The following is an 18,942-nucleotide window of genomic DNA, read 5'->3' on the forward strand; positions in this document are numbered from 1 at the left end:
TTACATGCATGTTGTCTTACAATTCTTTGGTCAGGCTGGAAGCTGTATGAGTGAGAGAGGTTATCAGTCAGTTGATTACTCTCCACTCCTTCCATGGCAGATGCCACAAATCCCCTTTCCTTTTACCCCTCACCACTTGATCTGTTGTTTACTCTCTATCACTTACGTAAATGACAGAATAAAAGAACTGCAAAGCTGAAACTGAAAGTTTCAGAGCTTCCCTCTATAACTCAGATCTTATGATGTCAAGTGTTGCTGAATCCAGCAAAACCTAAACTATGGTAGTTTTGGGAAATTTTCTGATTTCCCCTCAAACCATGTTAGCTCCTAGCAACTGAATGACCTGTGGCAAGGAATTCCACAGCTTAGTTACAGCATGTGTAGAAAATAGTCTCCTTTTATTTTGAACCTTGTTCTATGCTGTCTTTGATAGCCACTTATTATTGTACTGGAAGACAAGAAGTGATCCCTGACGCAGAAATTCAAGACGGTTTCTGTTTTGACGCAATGGATGCTACAAGGAAAGCAGTTCTTTTGTGGTAATCTTTGATACTAGTCAAAGATGACACACTTGTTTCTTTCTGTTCTTTGTGGGATTTCAGTGTTGTTAGAGAGATGCTAGTGAATATTAAGAGCAAGTGTCAAAACCAGAGTTCTCATGGATCGTGAGAAGACTTCAGAAGGTGGGGTAGAGCAGTTAGATCATATGATACGAACAAAATAAACTTCAGTAAGCTATTTTTGTGTGTGTCCTCACCTCAGCTGTATTCTGTGTCCAGTTGTAGATACTTTTTCTCTTCAGGTCTTTTCTTAGGAAAAAAACAACAGTGGTATGTTTTTCTTTCTGCTTGTAAGTGGAAATGGAGGTGAGAAGCAAAATAATATTTTCTTAAACTTGCAAAATGAAATTTAATATTTTTAGTAGCTCTATTTGAGCAAAACAGATCACTTCTGGAAGCAGTGTGGGTAGGAGCATAAGCTCTGAATTCAAAGGGACTACTGAAGATCTTTATTCTATATGACTGGACATTCAGTATGTTTGCAAATGCATTGTTATTGAGTATTAGCTAATGCTTTTATTTCTTTTCTTCAGAAGGAAAAAGAAAAAAAGAAAGAAGAGAAAAAGAGAGAGAGAGAAACAGAAAAAGCATCAAAACAAGTAGCAGTTGAAAAGGTAAGAATATCTTCTTTTTCTTAGTTATTTAAAACTGTAGTGTTGGTCATAGTGTAGTTTTCATTAAAAAAATGAAATTTGTAGCTGCGGGGAAAATAAAACACACATACACAATCCAGACAATCCATACAAATGGCTTACTTATTATGTGTGTTGTTATTTCTGTATGAGGTTGCAGGAAGATGAGTTTGGATTTGTTAAAATACAATCTGAAATGATTAAGGTTTTTAAGAGCTACCATTACCATTCTTACATAGAAAATTTTCAGCTTTATTGAGCGCCATATGATTATTTAGTGATATCTTTCTTAAATGAGTCCATTTTAAAAATAAATGTTTAATCTATAGAGTTGAATTAATATCTCCTATCTGGATAACCTGAAAATATTCAACTGGAATGTGTCACGAAATGTGACAGGCAAACCAGCTTAAGCTGCTTCTTTAAGCAGTTATATTAAAGTACAACAAGCAGCTTTAGCAACGTAAGAACATTTAAAATTTCATGTATACTGATCTACACTGCTTGTAGAGTTAATATTAAAGAGAAATGGAATGGATAATTTAAGTTTTCAATGCAGTAGTTTGTTCTGAGACAGGTGCCTTCTTGCCAATATGACTCCAATTATGTTCTTATATCAAGTATGTTCTTATCTGCATCGTAGTCCACAAAACACATTGGTGTCCCCATCTGTCGTTTAATTCCTCAATAATGTTCTGTTACAATTATGAAAAATATTGAATATTCATGCCCTATGATTGCAGATGTATTTCTAGTTCAGTTTTCAAATTTCAGTTTTCTTTATTTTGCATAATAAAGAGATACAAAAATATATGCATATGTGAATGGGGAACAATAACCCTCCCCAGTACAAGTTTTTTTTGTGTGTGTGGAATTGGAAAGCAGTTTTAGAATTACAGAGGCAACACATTGTGATGACGATTTGGACTGCTTCAATAACCTAGTGGAAAAAGGATATCCTTATACGTATGGTAGGAGGTCAAAGCACATTTGTTAGTGGTAAGATAAATATTAATATTCTTGATTATTGGAGCTCTGCAAGGGCACAGTTCTTTTACATCCACCCAAATTAAGTGTTGTGATCAAAACAGTATAATATAGTCATACAGGCTAAAAATGTTGCTGTAGTTTGTAAAGCTCAGAAGTCTAGCGTTGGCTGGGAGGAGAAAGGAGTTTTTATTGCAGGGGTGACTTGGCCTTGTCACATGGCTAGGAGAACTTCACTGAGTGAGGAGAAGGGACTGCATTGCGTCATTACAGCTGAGGATCTACTCTAATGCTTAATATAAAGCCCACACCAAATGCCTCTGATTAGACTTACATTTGAAATGTAATGCCAGTTAAATGATTGAGCAAGAAAGCGTTTTCATTTTAAATGCTTGTAGTACAAAATGCATAATTCCATAAACACATCTGCACTAGATCACAGTGTTGTAACAGCTGGAGAGTGTTTGAACATGCAGCATATTTTATTTCATTATTAATACATCAGCACTGATTGCTCAAATGGGACTCGTCTGTGTGTCATCTTTTTTATTTAATATATTATTTAATCTGGGGCTTTTCAAGGTTTTCAAGGATTGTTGAAAGTACACTACTTTTAGACACTACCTATAAACTTTAAAATCAGTGACTTTCTAGAATCCAAGTGAGACCTGTATTGAATTCTTGTGTTTCCACTGGAGAAGTTCTGGTGGGATGGAGAATGAAAAGGTTTTAGTTATGCATATGGATTTTTATGCTGCAATTCTGCTTGAAAGTATTGCATACAGTGATGTTCTTCTTAGTTTAACTAATAATGATGGGCTTAACATCCTGGTAAAGACTGTCTGTAGGGTATTTTAAATATTGCATGTTGAATCGGTAGGGGAATGCTGGACTCTTGACCACAATACCATATTTCCAACACCACAACAAGGAGCAGATTATTTATCCCAGTATTGACCATCCTGAAGAAGGAAACAGACTTTAAGGGTTCTTCATACCTGAAATCACTGCACCTTCTTGCAAACATAGTATATCACCAGTGCAGACATTCCAGACTTGAAAATTTATTAAAGATATGTAACCACGCGATTGTCAGTTTTAAAGGAATTTTTTTATTAAGGTAATTCAGTCAATGTTTTGTCCATCCTACAGAAAAATCAATGAAGATGAAAAAGAAAAGCAGGCATTAAACTAGCAAAAGGTTTAAAGTGAAGCTATATAAAACTACAGAGAGCTTTAGCAAAGTCACGTATGAGTCTTACGTTCCCAGTGCCTTCTATTTTATATGTTACTCTGAGCTTGTTAGCTTTTGAAACAAAAGAAAGAACAGTATCTTAGAAAACCCAACAGCAAAATGTTCACGTTCAATGCTTATATTCTAGTCTCTACTTCAAAGAATGAAATCTGTGCCTACGTTTGGCTAAGAGCCCTTTACTGGTGGCTGGCCGATCTTTAACCTTTAGCAAACTGACTGTTCAGCCCTGTTTATTTTGCATTTTCTAAGCCTGTAACGTGTGTTTAGCAAAGTGCATTATTCCAACATTATGTTGGTGTGTCAGTTGGCTATCACGTAAGTCTTTGTTGGCTAGCATGCTTTTGTAAGTGAAAATGACAGAAATGTACATTTTAATGGATTAAATGTCGGTGGGCTTTTTAGTAAGAATCACCATGTCCTTGAGGCGGTTCCCATGGGAATCAGTTTTCAGGAAAGTTCTCATTGGAGACAGCAATAGATGCAGAATAGAGTTTCCACAAGGTCCAGGCGAAATCTACAGAACAGTGAGAAGTAAGGATACTTACTTGGGGTCAGGTTTTCAGGGTTGTTCTGCTTTCTGTGATTACAATTACGAATTACTGGGCGATTTGTATTATAACAAGATCTGCTACAGATTGACGGTCAGCTACAGTGATTAATATTTTATTGGGAGTAGCCAACAGTGTGGTGTTCAACATCAGATCCTGCAGTACTCTGTAAAAATAAAATAGTGATATTGCTAAGCCACTGGCAGTTGTAATGCTTGCTTTTTTTTCTTCTGTTTAAGAGCTCATGGAATCTTATGGAATAGCACTGAAACTTCCCTGTTATTAATTACAGCTTCTGGTGCTTTGTAAAGCATGTTCCAGTGGTCTGTTTTGTTTTTCATGCTGGTAATGGGCTAACAGTGGTCAGATAAGACAGGGAGTTAGCTTTCTTGACATGTAAGCGCTAATTTGATCCTGAAATACTGTACAGTAGTTAATATGGATCTCAGCTGATAAAACTGTTGCTACATATATACAGCAAATTTCTTGTAATCTTTAGATAAGAAAATATGTATTGAAGATTTCATTGATTCACTAGTAGTTTGTGCTATTACAAGATGACATGTAAGAGTTGCCATAATATAACCAACTACCAGTTCAGACTGTGGAGCATTCAGTGTGCTTCAGTTTTTCCAGAAAAACAGTATAATAATTGGAATACTAAATGCTCAGTGAGCACATAATTATATATTAACATATCATGTCAGAAAAACAGAATTTTGTATTTCGTTTTAGACTTTCTACTGTGGGCAGAATATTTATAACAGGGCTGGTATGGTAATCTGTTAGGATTCAGAGTTGTACTTTAAATTATAGCAAATTAACCAGCAAAATGAATGCATTTATTTCCTTGGATATCAGAACTACAGGTTGTGGGGATTTGTTGCCTCTTTTAGGTCATCTGCATAAAGGTTTGAAAAACTGCATTTAATGAGAAACTCTTATGTGAACAGTTAAAATAGAATTCTTAGTGCCCTTTGGGAAAATGAAAGATGAAATGTGGGTGAACGTGAATCTGTTCACACTTCCAGCATTTTTTTTACTTGAAGATGACACCTTCCAATAATAAATTATCTTAATTTTCAATTATGTATTTTCATATTTTAAGCTAGTAATTGAGAGCTAGAGCCTCTTAAGCACAGAAGACTCTTATATAAGTTTAAAGTAGGAGACTACAAGTGACTTGAAGTTCTTGTAACCTTATAACTATTGATAGATCAGATTATTAGTCTGAGATGGGTGCCGCTTTACCAGCACACTCATTTCATAAATTCAGATCCCAATTTTAGGTAAATGTTAAAGGGAAGTAATTGTTCTGTATAAGAATGGACAAAGAACTGGAGCAAGAGGAATAAAGCTCTTGAACTAACATTTGTAAGGAATGGGGAAGTAAAATCTCTCATTTTGTGTGGAAAAAGCAAATTCTCTTGAAGAATGCAATAATTAACTGCCTAGTAAGCATACAGGGACTTAAGCTACCAAAGGAATTCTCTTCAGGAATCTGCCAGCTTATTCTAGGAGCAACTGACCTAGTGACATCTGGATTCTGCACATATTCTTGCATTCTCTTTTTCCTTCCTTCACTGTCTCCTTGATCCTGCTCAGAATAAGTAAAACAATACCATAAGGATAAAAGCTTGCTTGTGGTAGCAATGGCAGTGGGAGGATGGTTGGACCAGATGATCTTGTAGGTCCTTTCCAAACTTGTGATTCTGTGATTCTAAAGTAGAATTACATGCCACGTTACTCTCAGTATTCAGTAACTCATATTTTCAAGGTCTTCCTTGAAAGGTCTTCAGACACTCATCAATTTTCAGCTTGAAGTCTCTTATTAACATTATCTGGAGTTGGCAGTGACCAAACTATAGCATCTCCAGTGCACCAACAGCACTCATTAAGAGAAGGCCCTTGTCTCTGAGAAACCCAGGGTACTTCCTTGTGCCATTTCCGCAATTATAGATCTTGTTTTCTTTTTTTTTTTCATGCTTAAGATAACCTTAAGATAACCTGCCTGGATGCCTACCTGTGTGACCTGGTGTAAGGAACTTGCTTTGGCAGGGGGGTTGGACTCGATGATCTCTGGAGGTCCCTTCCAACCCCTACAGTTGTGTGATTCTGTGAACCTTATCTTTAGAGTTACTTTGAGGAAAGATTGCATGAAAACTGCTGGAACAATTATTAGACAGATTTTTTACAATATGAGAACTGGCTCCAGAAAATTGGAGCCAAAGCCCAGGTAGTTTGCAACTAACTGAAATACAATTCTAGGAATACAAAATGTGTTGAGTTGCAAAAATAAACAAGTGGGACCACTCGCATGCTTCATAATGCTTCTTAAGGGCCAACAGCAGGAGTAATAATGCAAGAGAGGCTGTCATCCAATATAGGCAATTTTTAGATGTTTTGTACACGCAATTACAACTAAGATTTTAAATTTGCTAAAAAACAACCCTAAAATCAAATGCTTCTAACCAGTTTGGGAGTGAGGGGAGGGGGAAGTCTATAGTCTGCTGCCTCGTGTCTATTTCATTGATGATTACATGTGAAAATTATTAAATACTTGGCAAGAAAAAATGGATAAAATTTCAACAACCATCTTAAAAGATTCATCACCCTGCCCACCCTTTCGTCAGCTGCTGAGTAGTTTTTCTTTCTTATTAGTCCTTTGCATAGTTGAGGTTGGTGAACTTTCCCAAATCAGACATGATTTTCTGTGTTTCCCTTTTCTGCTAAGGCTGATTGAACTGGTTCTTCATTCAAGGGCAAACTGAAGCACTGAACTCCTATTTATTTCTAGTATTTCTACTGAGAAAGACCTCTTACTCCTCAGGAAATTGAATGTGCTCAATTTACAGTCATTTGGCAACTTTCAAAAGAACACGTAGCCTACATATTCTACTAGTGCGTAAGGGAGCTAGCAAAGCCTTACAGTAGTTCCTGGAATTCAAACTTAAGCTGTTCATTCCTTTTGTGTAGTGTCTGCTCCTTGCACAAAGGAGCACTCAGGTAAGTTGCTCCATGCAGTGTGCACCCTGTCAGTCTTATACCAGTTTTCCACCAAAGGAAAGGATGGGATGCAGTCTGATCATTAAACTGTATGTCTTAGTTTCTGCTGGGATGGAATTGTTTTCTTCTGAGTGTCTGGTATGATGCTGTGGTTTGGTTCTAGGAGAAAAACAATGTTGATAGCACACCAGTGTTTATAGTTGCCTGCTAAGCAGTATTGTATAGAGCTAAGACCATTCTCAGTGAGGGCCCCAAGGAGCTGGGAGGGAACAGAATGAGGGTGGCTGACTTAGAGTGCCCGAAGGAGTATTACATGCTATCCAATGTTATATGAAGGGAGTTTTGAACAGGCTGGGAGTGAATCTTGCTGCCCTCTACTGCTCAGGGGACTTGGTAGACATTTGTCGAGAGGTGGTGAGCAATTGCTTCTGCAACACTTGCAGAAGTAGGGGGAAGAAAATTCATGTGCCTAAAATGTTCAGGTGAGGCAGGATTCAATTTTATATATTGCTTTAGATGTTAAATACAGGAAATCTGATGTGCTAGCAATCCAGAATTAAGCCAGAAGTGATTTAGAAAACCATCCTCAGTAAACTTAACATGTATTTCTTATTGTAAAATTAGAAAGTTCAGATAAGTTCTAGGCACTTAATGCTTCGGAACTGTTTTCATTCAGCACTGTATAGCTTTTTATGGTGTTCACTTTAGGGACTTTGCATCAGTTGAAGACTTTCATGGTTCATTCTGATAGTTCCACCATAAAATATTGCATACTGAGCGTTGTAATTACCGTGAAACTATATCTCCTTTTTCTTTTTCGAATGGGCCCTGCCAAGACAGATTTTGTTGTATTTGGACAGTAAAGTTAAATGGTTGGGATGTAAAGAGCAAGCTGTTTTTTGTCTTCACAAACTATTTGTGCTTTTGCAAACTAATTTTGACATTCAAAGTTAATATTTTTCTCCTGAACATATCAGGATGATGAATGTTTTTAAAGGAGTGCAGCAGTTAACTTGATTAACTGAAGTACTCTTTGACACTGTAAGTTGAATTTGTTTTATTATATTGCATCTTGAATTTGAAACTGGCTCTTGTTTATGTATAAAGTTGATTTAGGTGACAGGAGTGGGTCAGTTGGAGGTTATCTTCCAGTGGCAGTATATCAAAGGCTGTTTTTCTTCCTCAAACTGTGGACTAAATTGCCTGCTTAAACTCAGTGATAACAGTGATGTGCTGACTCTGTCCAGTTGTTACCAACCTGCACCAGATGGCCGGTGTTATGAGGTACTGACATAAATTTATTTGCCCTTTTAGAAAGTACGAGCAAACCCCTCAAGTAGAAGTGGGGACTTTATATTAGCAGCTTTTCCCTTTCCTGTAGACAAAACAGTGTCTAACATTCATTTACCAAAGATGAAGAAATTGCTGTGGTTTCTTTGTGTAGTCCCCTCTGCCACTAAAGAGAATTGCAGAATGGCCAGGGATGGAAGGGACCTCAAGGATCATGAATCTCCAACCTCCCTGCCACATGCAGGGCCACCAACCTCCACATTTAATACCAGACCAGGCTGCCCAGGGCTCCATCCAACCTGGCCTTGAACACCTCCAAGGACGGGGCATCCACAGCCTCTCCGGGCAGCCTGTTCCAGCACCTCAACACTCTCTGTAAAGAACTTAAGAACTGCCACGAAAGATCAACCTGTTTGGGCAAGTGAGGCAAAAGGAGCATTAGTCTCTATTGGCTGGAAGAAAGAAAAGTAGCTAAAATTTTGGTGTACGCTTAAGCACCAGTTTGGAAGTGGTTTACTTAAGTGTTTTACTTTTGAACTGTAAGAATAAGTCGACTTGGCAAATACAGACCTGAGTTATAATTTCAACATTTAGAATATCTGTAATGTAATTCTAAATTTAATTGTCTTATGATTGATGAGGCCTGCTAAATCACATGAGTTCATGAGCATATTCTTTTAAAACTGTAAGCATAATTTTGCTTTCCTGAATGATTTCATTTTTAATGTTTTTTCTTATAATCTTACATAAAATGTTATAAAAATTTGATGTTAATATATAATTGAGTATTTACCAGAAGAACTGAAAAATAACTTTTTCACTGTGATTGCGTACATAGTCTTCTTTATATACTTAGTCCTTGTTTGCATAAATTAATGGGAAGTACATCTGAGTTAAAGTTCAGCATTCAGGACTATGTGATTAAAATATAGGACAGCCTGTTTCCCTGCCTCCTACCTCCACCAAGGGTGTATTTCAGTCCTGTTCTTTTAATTTGCTTTTTACGGACCTGTGCAGCCTGGTTTTCTGTTTCTAATACTATCTCTTCCATGTTTTGGAAGAGACCAGATTATTTTTGAGGTTTTGTTCTATGCCCTTCTACAGATTAGCATAAGAAGTGAGATTTTCCTTCCCAAAGCTGTGTAATTCATTCTTTGTGCAGGTAACAAAGGATTCCTTGTGTTTAGGGCTTGCTTTGAAACTTCTAATCTCATGAAAGTAATCTGCATGGGTCTTATTACCTATTAGAGCTGTAGACAAAGATATTAGGAAATAAATATTGCAGGTAGAAGTAATAGAAAACCTTATTTGTCAGATGGGAGGAAAAAGGATATTTGCCTTTTAAGTTTCAGAAAAAGAGTGAGACCGTAAGAACGGTATCACATTTTTTTCCCCAGTCCAGTCTGCATTCTCTGTATCTGCTTGATTCTATCAACTCTGCTCTGTGGCAGAATATTATATTCAAGTTTGTTTTTTATTAATTCTAAATAAATGGAATCTTAAACCTATGAAAACAAGCTTAGGTTTGGGTTTCTTTGGTTAAATTTGTCTTTGTTTTACTTGCTAAACTATCTTTAACAGCAAGGTGTCGTTTGGTGTGCTTAGATCTACGTGAACCTCAGTTATCTTTTTCCTCTGTACAGAGTCAAATACTAAATCAGACCTGGGTTTTGAGTTGGTAATACCTATTAACGAATGGTATTTTCAGATTTCTCCTGCTTACATCTGATACGAATCAGCTTTTTCCCACATGAATTAAAGAAAATTGAGTAGGCAACTGCAGAGTTGCCAGAGTAAGTTATGTTACAGCTTTCATTTCTGTGCTTCATTTTAAAACGTTAATACCTGTGCTGAGGTACGTTAGTTCTGCTTTTAGCCTATTTATAGAAGTTGACTCCTACAACAACATGTAGGTACACATATAATAAAATGAAAAGCACGTGCATTTAAATTGTTTTGAACTAAATCAGCTTTAATCAGAAACCAGGAGCATTTTGAGGCCTTTGAAAAAATAGGAGCATACATGATTGAAAGTGCATATATGCAATCTCATATAAAAGGTTTTATAAAAATTACAGCACTGGTTAGATTGTGCACAGTCAGTGAAATGTGCAAGAACAAAATGGTATGATATCTTTACAGAAGTGATGCCAACATACGGAGTTGAATATGAGGAAAGATACAGATATGAAGTTGAAAACAGAAGCAAGAAATTTAAATAATGTTGCTCAAAATAATAATCTTACCACATTTTGAATAATATGAAAACAAAGGAAGTGTAACAATTAGATTTATTGGATCAGGAGCAAAGCAATCAGGGGTCTTTGTGTGTTCTTTCATTTTACTGTGGTTACGTTAGAACGTGCTTAAACCCCTCAGGAGAGGTACCTCACTTCAGTGTGTGAGCATCAAGACATAGCAGCTGGATAGAAGCAAGAACTGTCAGACGTGCAAATGGTACTTAAGAGTAAAGATGGTAACTTCATTTTTCATGAAAAATAATTTCAGATGCTACAGGCAATTGTCAAACCTCTGAGATCAGTTTAAGCTCTTAGTAATTTCTTTTTTTTTTTAAAAAAAAAAAAAAAAGGGAGAGAATGTTTAGTGGCTTTCAAGTTCAGGCTGTCATGACGTTTTCAGTGTCTTACAGTTTAACTGACATAGATGTTGATTCTGTGTCTTTTTATTAGAAGAATTAAAGTATTTAGAATGTTGATCATTGTGCTTGGTAGTTGCTCATTGCAGTGGAACAGCGCGTAAAAATCCTTACTGCTCTGACATCAATCCTATTGATTATTTTTTCACAATTCATTGAAAGGCTTTTGAGAGATACCACTCTAACTTTGGTAGTGATACAAGCAGGATAAGGCAGAGGCAGGAGTTTTTAATGCAATTTGAAGGAAATGGACAAGTTTCTCACTTCAGGAAATTTTGCAAGATTCAGGTTACAAAGTTAAGTGACTCATTAACTAGCTGTTCAAATATAAAATGTCTATTTAATGCTGAATTCCTTTTATGTCAGTCAGCACTGTTAACCAGTCTGCAATCAGTTGCCTTCCATCTCTGATAACAAGAGGATTACAGCTGGATAAATTTGTCTGTCTTACCTGAAATTTTGCCTTTATAAAGTTGGCATCTGCAGCTAGAAAATGGAACCATTCTGCAGTTGGTCTTCAAGCTGGCTGTCAGTGTACTGTTGCAAAATAAATCTCTGCATCTCATTGTTCAGCAAGTGCATATCTCAGCTTGAAGATGTTGTAGTTTGTGTCAAAATAAGTTACTGCAGACTTGTCTGCTAAGCAAATAGTGCATTTTATACTGTGTATTAATGTGAGTAACTTTTGCTCACGAGGACATGTAGATTTTGTCTTATTACATTTAAATCCTCAATTTACACGGTAGGTACATAACAAAGTACCAGATGAGTAGGGTAAGAGGTCTGTGCCAGTCACTGGAAGGAATCAGGTCAGAGGAGCGTGTGGGTCAGCAGGTGGAGACATGAGCATCTAGAAGCCACTTACTGCAAAGGCAGTACATCTGTGACCAGCTATTGGAGGCATCCACTGTATGTTCACGTGTGTGTAACATTTTGAGCTGAATTTGCCTATGAGTAGGATACCAGCATCTGGAAAGATCCGTGCTCCGAGCTGGTGACTACCTGTGGGTGTAGGGTCTTGTTGTTATCCTTTCCAGGGCGCGTTTTCAAAACAAATGGTGGTGCCACATGGTTGTAAATGAGCTAAGGAACTGGAGCAAATGTGGCTGTATTACTTTAATGTTGTCCAGGCTAATTAGCTCAGTGTAAGCCTAGGAGAAATACTTATTCTTGTTTTATGAACTCAGCTTTTGTGATTCTAAAACTGAAGAGGTGTAAGACAACTTTGCAGAAATACAAACCACATGTATTGCATTTTGCAGCTTGCAAATTGAGCTGCATTGTTATGGGATGCTGCATGAGCCACAGCTTTAAGATGGAAATGTCTAGATTTTCTCCTCTAAAATGACTTCTCTAAGATTTTAAAAACAGGCTTTATTGGATTAGAAGTAGAATACTTTGGTTTTATCTGATGAATTTTCATGACCAGATAAGACAAAAAAAAAAAAAAAAAAAAAAAAAAGGTTGATACACAGCTTTTCCCCTGTGCCTTTTGTGGCCTTGTAAGTGGGTCCTTGCTTTTAGATTCAGATGCAGTCATTTTAAGGATTCTCAGCTGCAGTAAGCTCAACTCAAATCCTTACCTCCAGAATCTGTAGCAAATTTTGTCACCTGTGCATGCAGGCTGTAGGCCTGTCCTTCTCAGCAGTCCATCTCTAGCTCCAGGTTCCTGCTTCTTATTGTGACTGTTACGTGGTGAACATGAAGGAAAGCACCAAAAGACTGCAGGCACCAAACTCTTAGGATAAAGAACTCATCCCCTTATTTCAGACTGCAATGATTGCATTCTTTTCTCCAGGCTGAACGAGCCCAACTCCCTCAGTCTGTCTTTGTAGGGGAGGTGCTCCAGTCCCCTGATCATTTTGGTGGCTCTCCTCTGGACCATTTCCAACAGCTCCCTGTTTTTTTTGTACTGGGGGCTCCACACGTGGACGCAGTATTCCAGATGGGGCCTCACAAGGGCAGAGTAGAGAGAGACAATCACCTCCCTGACCCTGCTGGCCACCCCTCTTCTGATGTGGCCCAGGATACCATTTGCCTTCTGAGCCACAAGGGCACACTGCTGGCTCACCTTAAGTTTTTCATCTATCAAGACCCCCAGGTCCTTCTCCACAGAGCTGCTCTCAAGGACCGCTCCTTCCAGTCTGTACAGATGCCTGGGGTTCCTCTGGCCCAAGTGCAAAACTCTGCACTTTGCATTGCTGAACTTCATTAGGTTCACCTGAGCCCACCTTTCTAGCCTGTTGAGGTCCCTCTGGGTGGCATCCCTTCCTTCCACCGTGTCAACCTCACCACTCAGCTTGGTGTCATCAGCAAACTTGCTGAGGATGCACTCGATTCCATCTTCGATGTCATTGATAAAGATGTTGAAGAGCACCGGTCCCAAGGCAGACCCCTGGGGGATGCCACTCGTGACCGGCCTCCACCTGGACATAGAACCTTGATGACCACCTTCTGTCTGCGGCCTTTCAACCAGTGTCTTATCCATGGAGTGGTCCACCCATCAATTCCACATTCCTCCAATTTGGAGATAAGGATGTGGTGGGGGACCATGTCAGAAGCCTTGCTCAAATCCAGGTAAATGACATCAGTTGCCTTTCCCTTTGTCCACTGACGCCATCACTCCGTCATAGAAGGCCACCAGATTGATTAAGCGTGACCTTCCCCTGGTAAAGCTGTGCTTCCTTTCTGAGATCACACACTCATTCCTCATGTGATCAAGCATGTCATCCAGGAGGATCTGTTCCATGATCTTGTCAGGCACAGAGGTGAGACTCACTGGCCTGTAGTTCCCAGGGTCCTCCTTGCTCCCTTTCTTGTAAATGGGAGTGATGTGACCCTTCCTCCAGTCATCTGGGACCTCACCTGACAGCCACGGCATTTCAAATATGATGGAAAGCGGCTCGGCAACCACCTCAGCCAGCTCCTTCAGAGCCCTGGGATGCACACCATCAGGCCCCATAGACTTGTACACATTCAGTCTCATGAGGCGGTGCTCAGATACCTATTTGAGGCAGTGTCTCAGATACGTATTAAAAAAAATAAAATCCTGTATTGTTGATTTGTTTGGTATAAATGGCCTAATTTAATTTATATACATCAGTGTGAGCAGTTCAGTGTCAGAGAGTGATTAATTTGAGTAATTGCAGTAAGCTCTTAAATAACAAATTTAAATTTTCCCCCTGAAGTGAGCTGTTTGTTTGAGGCAATTCTGGTTTCAGTAAGAGTTGCAGCTTTTTTTTTTGTTGACATGCAGTGTTTTTTGTCTTGATTAGAAATGCATCAGATTTTGCATGCTGAGATACTGTAATCGGTACGGCCTTGTAGCGATGTCGCTGTTGGGTATCTTGTGGTTCAATGCAGTGTGCTACTTTTTTGGCTCTTCTTGCAATTTAGGTGGAATGGAAGTTCATCGTTTGCTGAAAGTATCCTGAGTTTTAAAGAATCAGTCTGATTACTGAATTTCTTTACATTTAGTTAAAAGCTTGAGAAAAGCATTAATATCTTACAGGAAGGTAAGCAGAACAACACATTTTCTTTAACTTGAATCAAATTTAATACTATGGAAGAATTAGTTTTAATTTATTTACCTGTCAGGTCCTAGACCTGTAAAATGTTCTTTAAAAACTCTGTAACACCTGTGAATAATGCTTTAAATAGATACTGGCTAAACTAACTTGTGTAGTAAAAGTATTTAAGCTGTCAGGAAAAATCATATCTATAGACCTACTGCAATCTTAGAGCAAATGACTAACATTAATTTCTCATATGGGAATTCTCCACTGTTTATGCTGCCCTCAAAAGTTACATTGCAAGCAGGTAATGAAGAGGGAAGGAATCCAATTACTTTATGCACAACGCATGAAGTCCCTACCTAATAAAGAGCAGAGAAGGACTTCAGTAAGCGCAGAAGCATCTGTAAGCTCTAGTGAGTAAACTGGAAATTGCTTTTAAGTAGGTTAGGAATGATTTTCACTACATTATTTGATGGATCTTCTAGCTTTCATAAAGCTTCTTGGAGCTACGGTAGGGTAAAGGAATAAATGCTTGAGTAGATCTGATGTGTATGAAACAGACTAAATTATAGATTCATGTGAATTTTTCATTGAAGTATGAAATTGAGGAAAATGTTCAGAGAGGCATTTTTTCTGTATGTTTCAATATGAAAATAGGAGCAGATAGTTGGATTGGACAGCTGATGGAACAGATATTTGACAGTGATTGATTGCTTCAGAGTGGGAGAGATATTCATGATAGTAATTTACAAATGCTCCTACTTGAAACTTTTTACTTGAGAGCTACTAGTCGTGTGGCTTATGTCTTGAACCTGGTATGCTGCAACCTCTGCTAATTCACAGCTAATGCAAAAAGAATAAGGTAAACAGAATCGCAGAATTGCATGGGTTCAAAGGGACCTTAAGAGATCGAATCCAACCCTAATGTTAATCTTAAGTGCTGTTGCTGAAATTTCTTTTATTATATATGTATTTGCACAAACATCTTATGGTAGTGAATTAGCAGAAGTTCTGCTTGTTTTTTTTTTTTAAGTATTTTGTTTTGCATTTCTGTTGGATATCCTTTGCCTTCTAGAACTGTTACACCCATAGTTTGTACATACATAGATAATTGGCATAATGTTAGAGAAGCAGAAAATTTGCACTTGAGTTAGCTAGCATTATTCTGTTGTCCAAGAGTCACTCATTTATAATGAAAAATAACCTCAGTATGTTCTCTGCATGCTGACACTTCTGAATCTACCCTTAACAAACAAGTTTCATCATTGTCATTTCCTGGGCAAAATGTCACCAGCTGCCTCTGTCAGAGGTGGGTTATCTGGTAGATGGGAAGGTACAAACAAGTGTCTCATAAATGCAGAGCTCAGACTGGCCCGTAGACTCTGGAGTGCGTGGTCGTACTTGAAAATGTTCTGAAAGGACTGCAGCATATGGGTAATGTTCTTAAATCACTTCACAAGCTTGGATTAATTTCCTGTGTTATTACAGTTATGATTAAAAAGGAGAGAATGGGTATAACTGGAGTTAATGGAATTGCTGCTAGGTCTGAATGTTAAGGGATTGGTTTGTTTTTGTTTTTTTTTCATTTAACTAATATGGAGGGTCTCACGTTATCTGTATATCTGGCTTGCCATGTCCCATTCCTCTACTTGTCTTCTACATCTTGTAACCAAGTGTGTGTGGGCCCTGTGCTGAGAGTCAGGGAAGCACAAGCTGGTGGCATGGATAAAATCAGCAACAAACTTCATAAAATCCTCTTATGCATGTGAATTTAGTAGATGTGTGACTGTCAGTCATGGTGGCCTTGACCTTCCTTCTTGTCTTGCCCATGAGATAACTGTATCCCTTGTAGACAACATCATTGGCGCTGTACCGTAATCTTTGTGCAGAGGAAGGAAGAGGATTGACTTGGCAATGCTTCCATTATTTCTCTTTTCTCTGATGAGACAATAAATTATTCATTCAGCGGTTATCTTCAGAAATAGCTGGCTGAACAAAATCTGATGAAATGCCTGACTGGGACACTGGACTCTCTACAGCATGCAGCTTATGCTTCAGGCATTGCAGACTTGCTTTGTAAAACTCTGGAAGAAAGCATGGCTACCCATTCCAGGGAGTAGGAGTGGACTTCTGGATGAATCTGCTGCAAAACTGTAATGCTGTGACTCAGGAATTTAAGGCTTTTATGTATGCTTAGCTTCAGTGGGAGAACAGAACTTGAGAATTCACTGTGACTTGTAGGATGAGTTCCAGAAGCAGGTGATTTACATGACTAAAATTGCTCCTTGTATCTGCTTGGCCAAGTCTGTAGCATAACAGAGACAGGGAATATTAGGTAGTTATTACCTGTGCTGATGGGGTGAAATTCAAAAACAGGACATCATATGGTCATTTCAGTAAGCTGTCCCATCTGTATCCCATCTTAGCATCTAACCAACCCAAGCCTAATGGCTGGATGAGCAAAATGGGGGAAAAAAGATCGGTGAAACTCATGAGATTCAACAAATCCAAGTGCAAGGCCTTGCACCTTGGTCATGGCAATATCCACTACTAGTACAAGCTGGGGGATGAAAGGCTTGAGCACAGCCCTGTCGAGAAACACCTGGGAGTACTGATGAATGGGAAGCTGGACGTGAGCCAGCAATGTGCCCTTGTAGCCCAGAAAACCTGCTGTATCCTGGACTGCATCAAATGAAGCGTGGCCAGCAGGTGAACCTGCCCCTCTGCTCTGTGCTGGTGAGACCTCACCTGGAGAACTGCAACCAGATGCTGAGTCTTCAACACAGGAGAGACATGGGAATGTTGGAATGTGTTCAGAGGAGGGCCAGAAAAATGATCCATGGAATGGAATGCCTCTTCCACAAGGACAGGCTGAGAGAGCAGGGGCTGTTCAGCCTGGAGAGGAGGACGCTCCATGATGACCTCACAGGAACGTTTTTGTGTCTAAAAGGGAGAGCTACAGGAAAGAAGGGGACAGACTCTTTAGCAGGGTCTGTTGTGATACAACAAGGGGAAATAGTTTCAAGGTTAAAGATAGTAGGTTTAGGTTGGATATAATGAAAATGTCTTTTATGGTGTGGATGGTGAGGCACTGCAACAGGTTGCCTGGAGAGATGTCGTTGATGCCCTGTCCCTGGAGGCTTTCAGGGTGAGGCTGGATCAGGCCTTGGGCAACCTGATCTAGCTGTGGATGTTCCCTGTTATTGCAGGGCAGTTGGACTAGATGGTTTTCAGAGGTCCCTTCCTGCTCTGAGTATTCTGTGATTCAATTCTCTTATCCTTGTCAAAGATGCATTCTTATTTTCTAGGAGATTTGCTTTAGATGAACATGTGAGGGAGAAACAAATCTATAAAATCAACCCTACACCTTGATGTGAAAATAGAGTAATTAAGATTGTTACTTGCTGATTTATTTGGTTTTAACTGATTTAAGAAGTGTTTCACATAAATCAGATTGAACCAGAATGGTGTTATATCTAGAGCAATGATTTGTGAGAGTTCAATAAAAGGTAATATTGAGCATGGGTTGTTTTTTTTTTTTATTTGAGACCTAGTAGGGACAAATAAAATTTTTATTTTTGGCTGGTCTAAACTAGTATTCTTACGAATCCTGTTTTCCAAATTAAATCTCGGATCACTTTTATTATCTCACAAAATGAGTAAAGAAACAAGAACAGGAAAGAAAACAGCAGTGCAACATTGTTGAATTATAAGTTAGTCTTTCATGACGCAATGGTAAACTTCCTCATCATGAAAATAGAGAAACTGGTTTTCTAGAAGTATGCTATTTTAATTCTGCAAGAATGTAGTCAGAATTTGAACGAAATGAAAGTCAAATCTTTGCCTTATATTCAAATTTTAAAAATTATCTTAACCATGAAATGTTGGGAAATTAACAAGATCAGTAAGTGGTTTTGACTATGTAATACCTAGTATCTCTATGGATTAGAGGCGGACTGGTGAGTGCACTCATCATAATGAAAACATAAACTCAGTGTGGGTCTTTAGAAAAATTACATTACATAAAACTATTTAAGCAGGCTTATGTACTTGTTTGAAGAGTGTAATATATTGCAGATGGCCTGATTTTATCCACAGTTGATTGCTTTTTACAGCAGTTAGGGCAAGAATTCTGTTTGGATGGCTTCTTAGCTCAAAATGTTAACGTTGAACAAGTTGCAGTGTACAGGTATGTGCAGATTGCCAGCATTTAGTGCTCCGTCTGCTGAATTCAAGCCAATTAACATCCAGTAAAGGTGTGAGGAAATTAAAATTCATATAATCATTTCTGTATCTCCATTTCACATAACTAGGAAAGAGGTATTTCTTACTGTCTGTAGAAGATACTCTCTGACGTGTTCATTTCATTTGTTAGAGGTAAAGTTAGGAGAAGTTCCTACTTTTAAATGTCTTCTCTTTAAATACTATAATATATCTTATTATCTAAGTACTTCTTATGGATAAGGTTTTAGTGTTATGTTGTCACAGTATGT

The 18,942-nt window shown here is 38.3% G+C and overlaps 1 protein-coding gene across 2 annotated transcripts in view; it reads left to right on the plus strand.

Annotated features, from left to right (window-relative positions):
• Positions 1 to 18,942, plus strand: part of SMAP1 (small ArfGAP 1) — a 94,578-nt gene that overhangs the window by 46,494 nt on the left and 29,142 nt on the right. For both annotated transcript variants that reach the window (XM_042810710.1, XM_042810719.1), the window contains one exon: positions 1,094 to 1,174. In XM_042810710.1, the coding sequence (XP_042666644.1) occupies positions 1,094 to 1,174 (81 nt within the window). The remainder of the gene's footprint in view (positions 1 to 1,093; positions 1,175 to 18,942) is intronic.

This window comes from Centrocercus urophasianus, unplaced genomic scaffold, assembly GCF_019232065.1.
Source record: "Centrocercus urophasianus isolate 14NV4802_14NV808 unplaced genomic scaffold, USGS_Curo_1.0 seq_10, whole genome shotgun sequence".
NCBI lineage: Eukaryota > Metazoa > Chordata > Aves > Galliformes > Phasianidae > Centrocercus > Centrocercus urophasianus.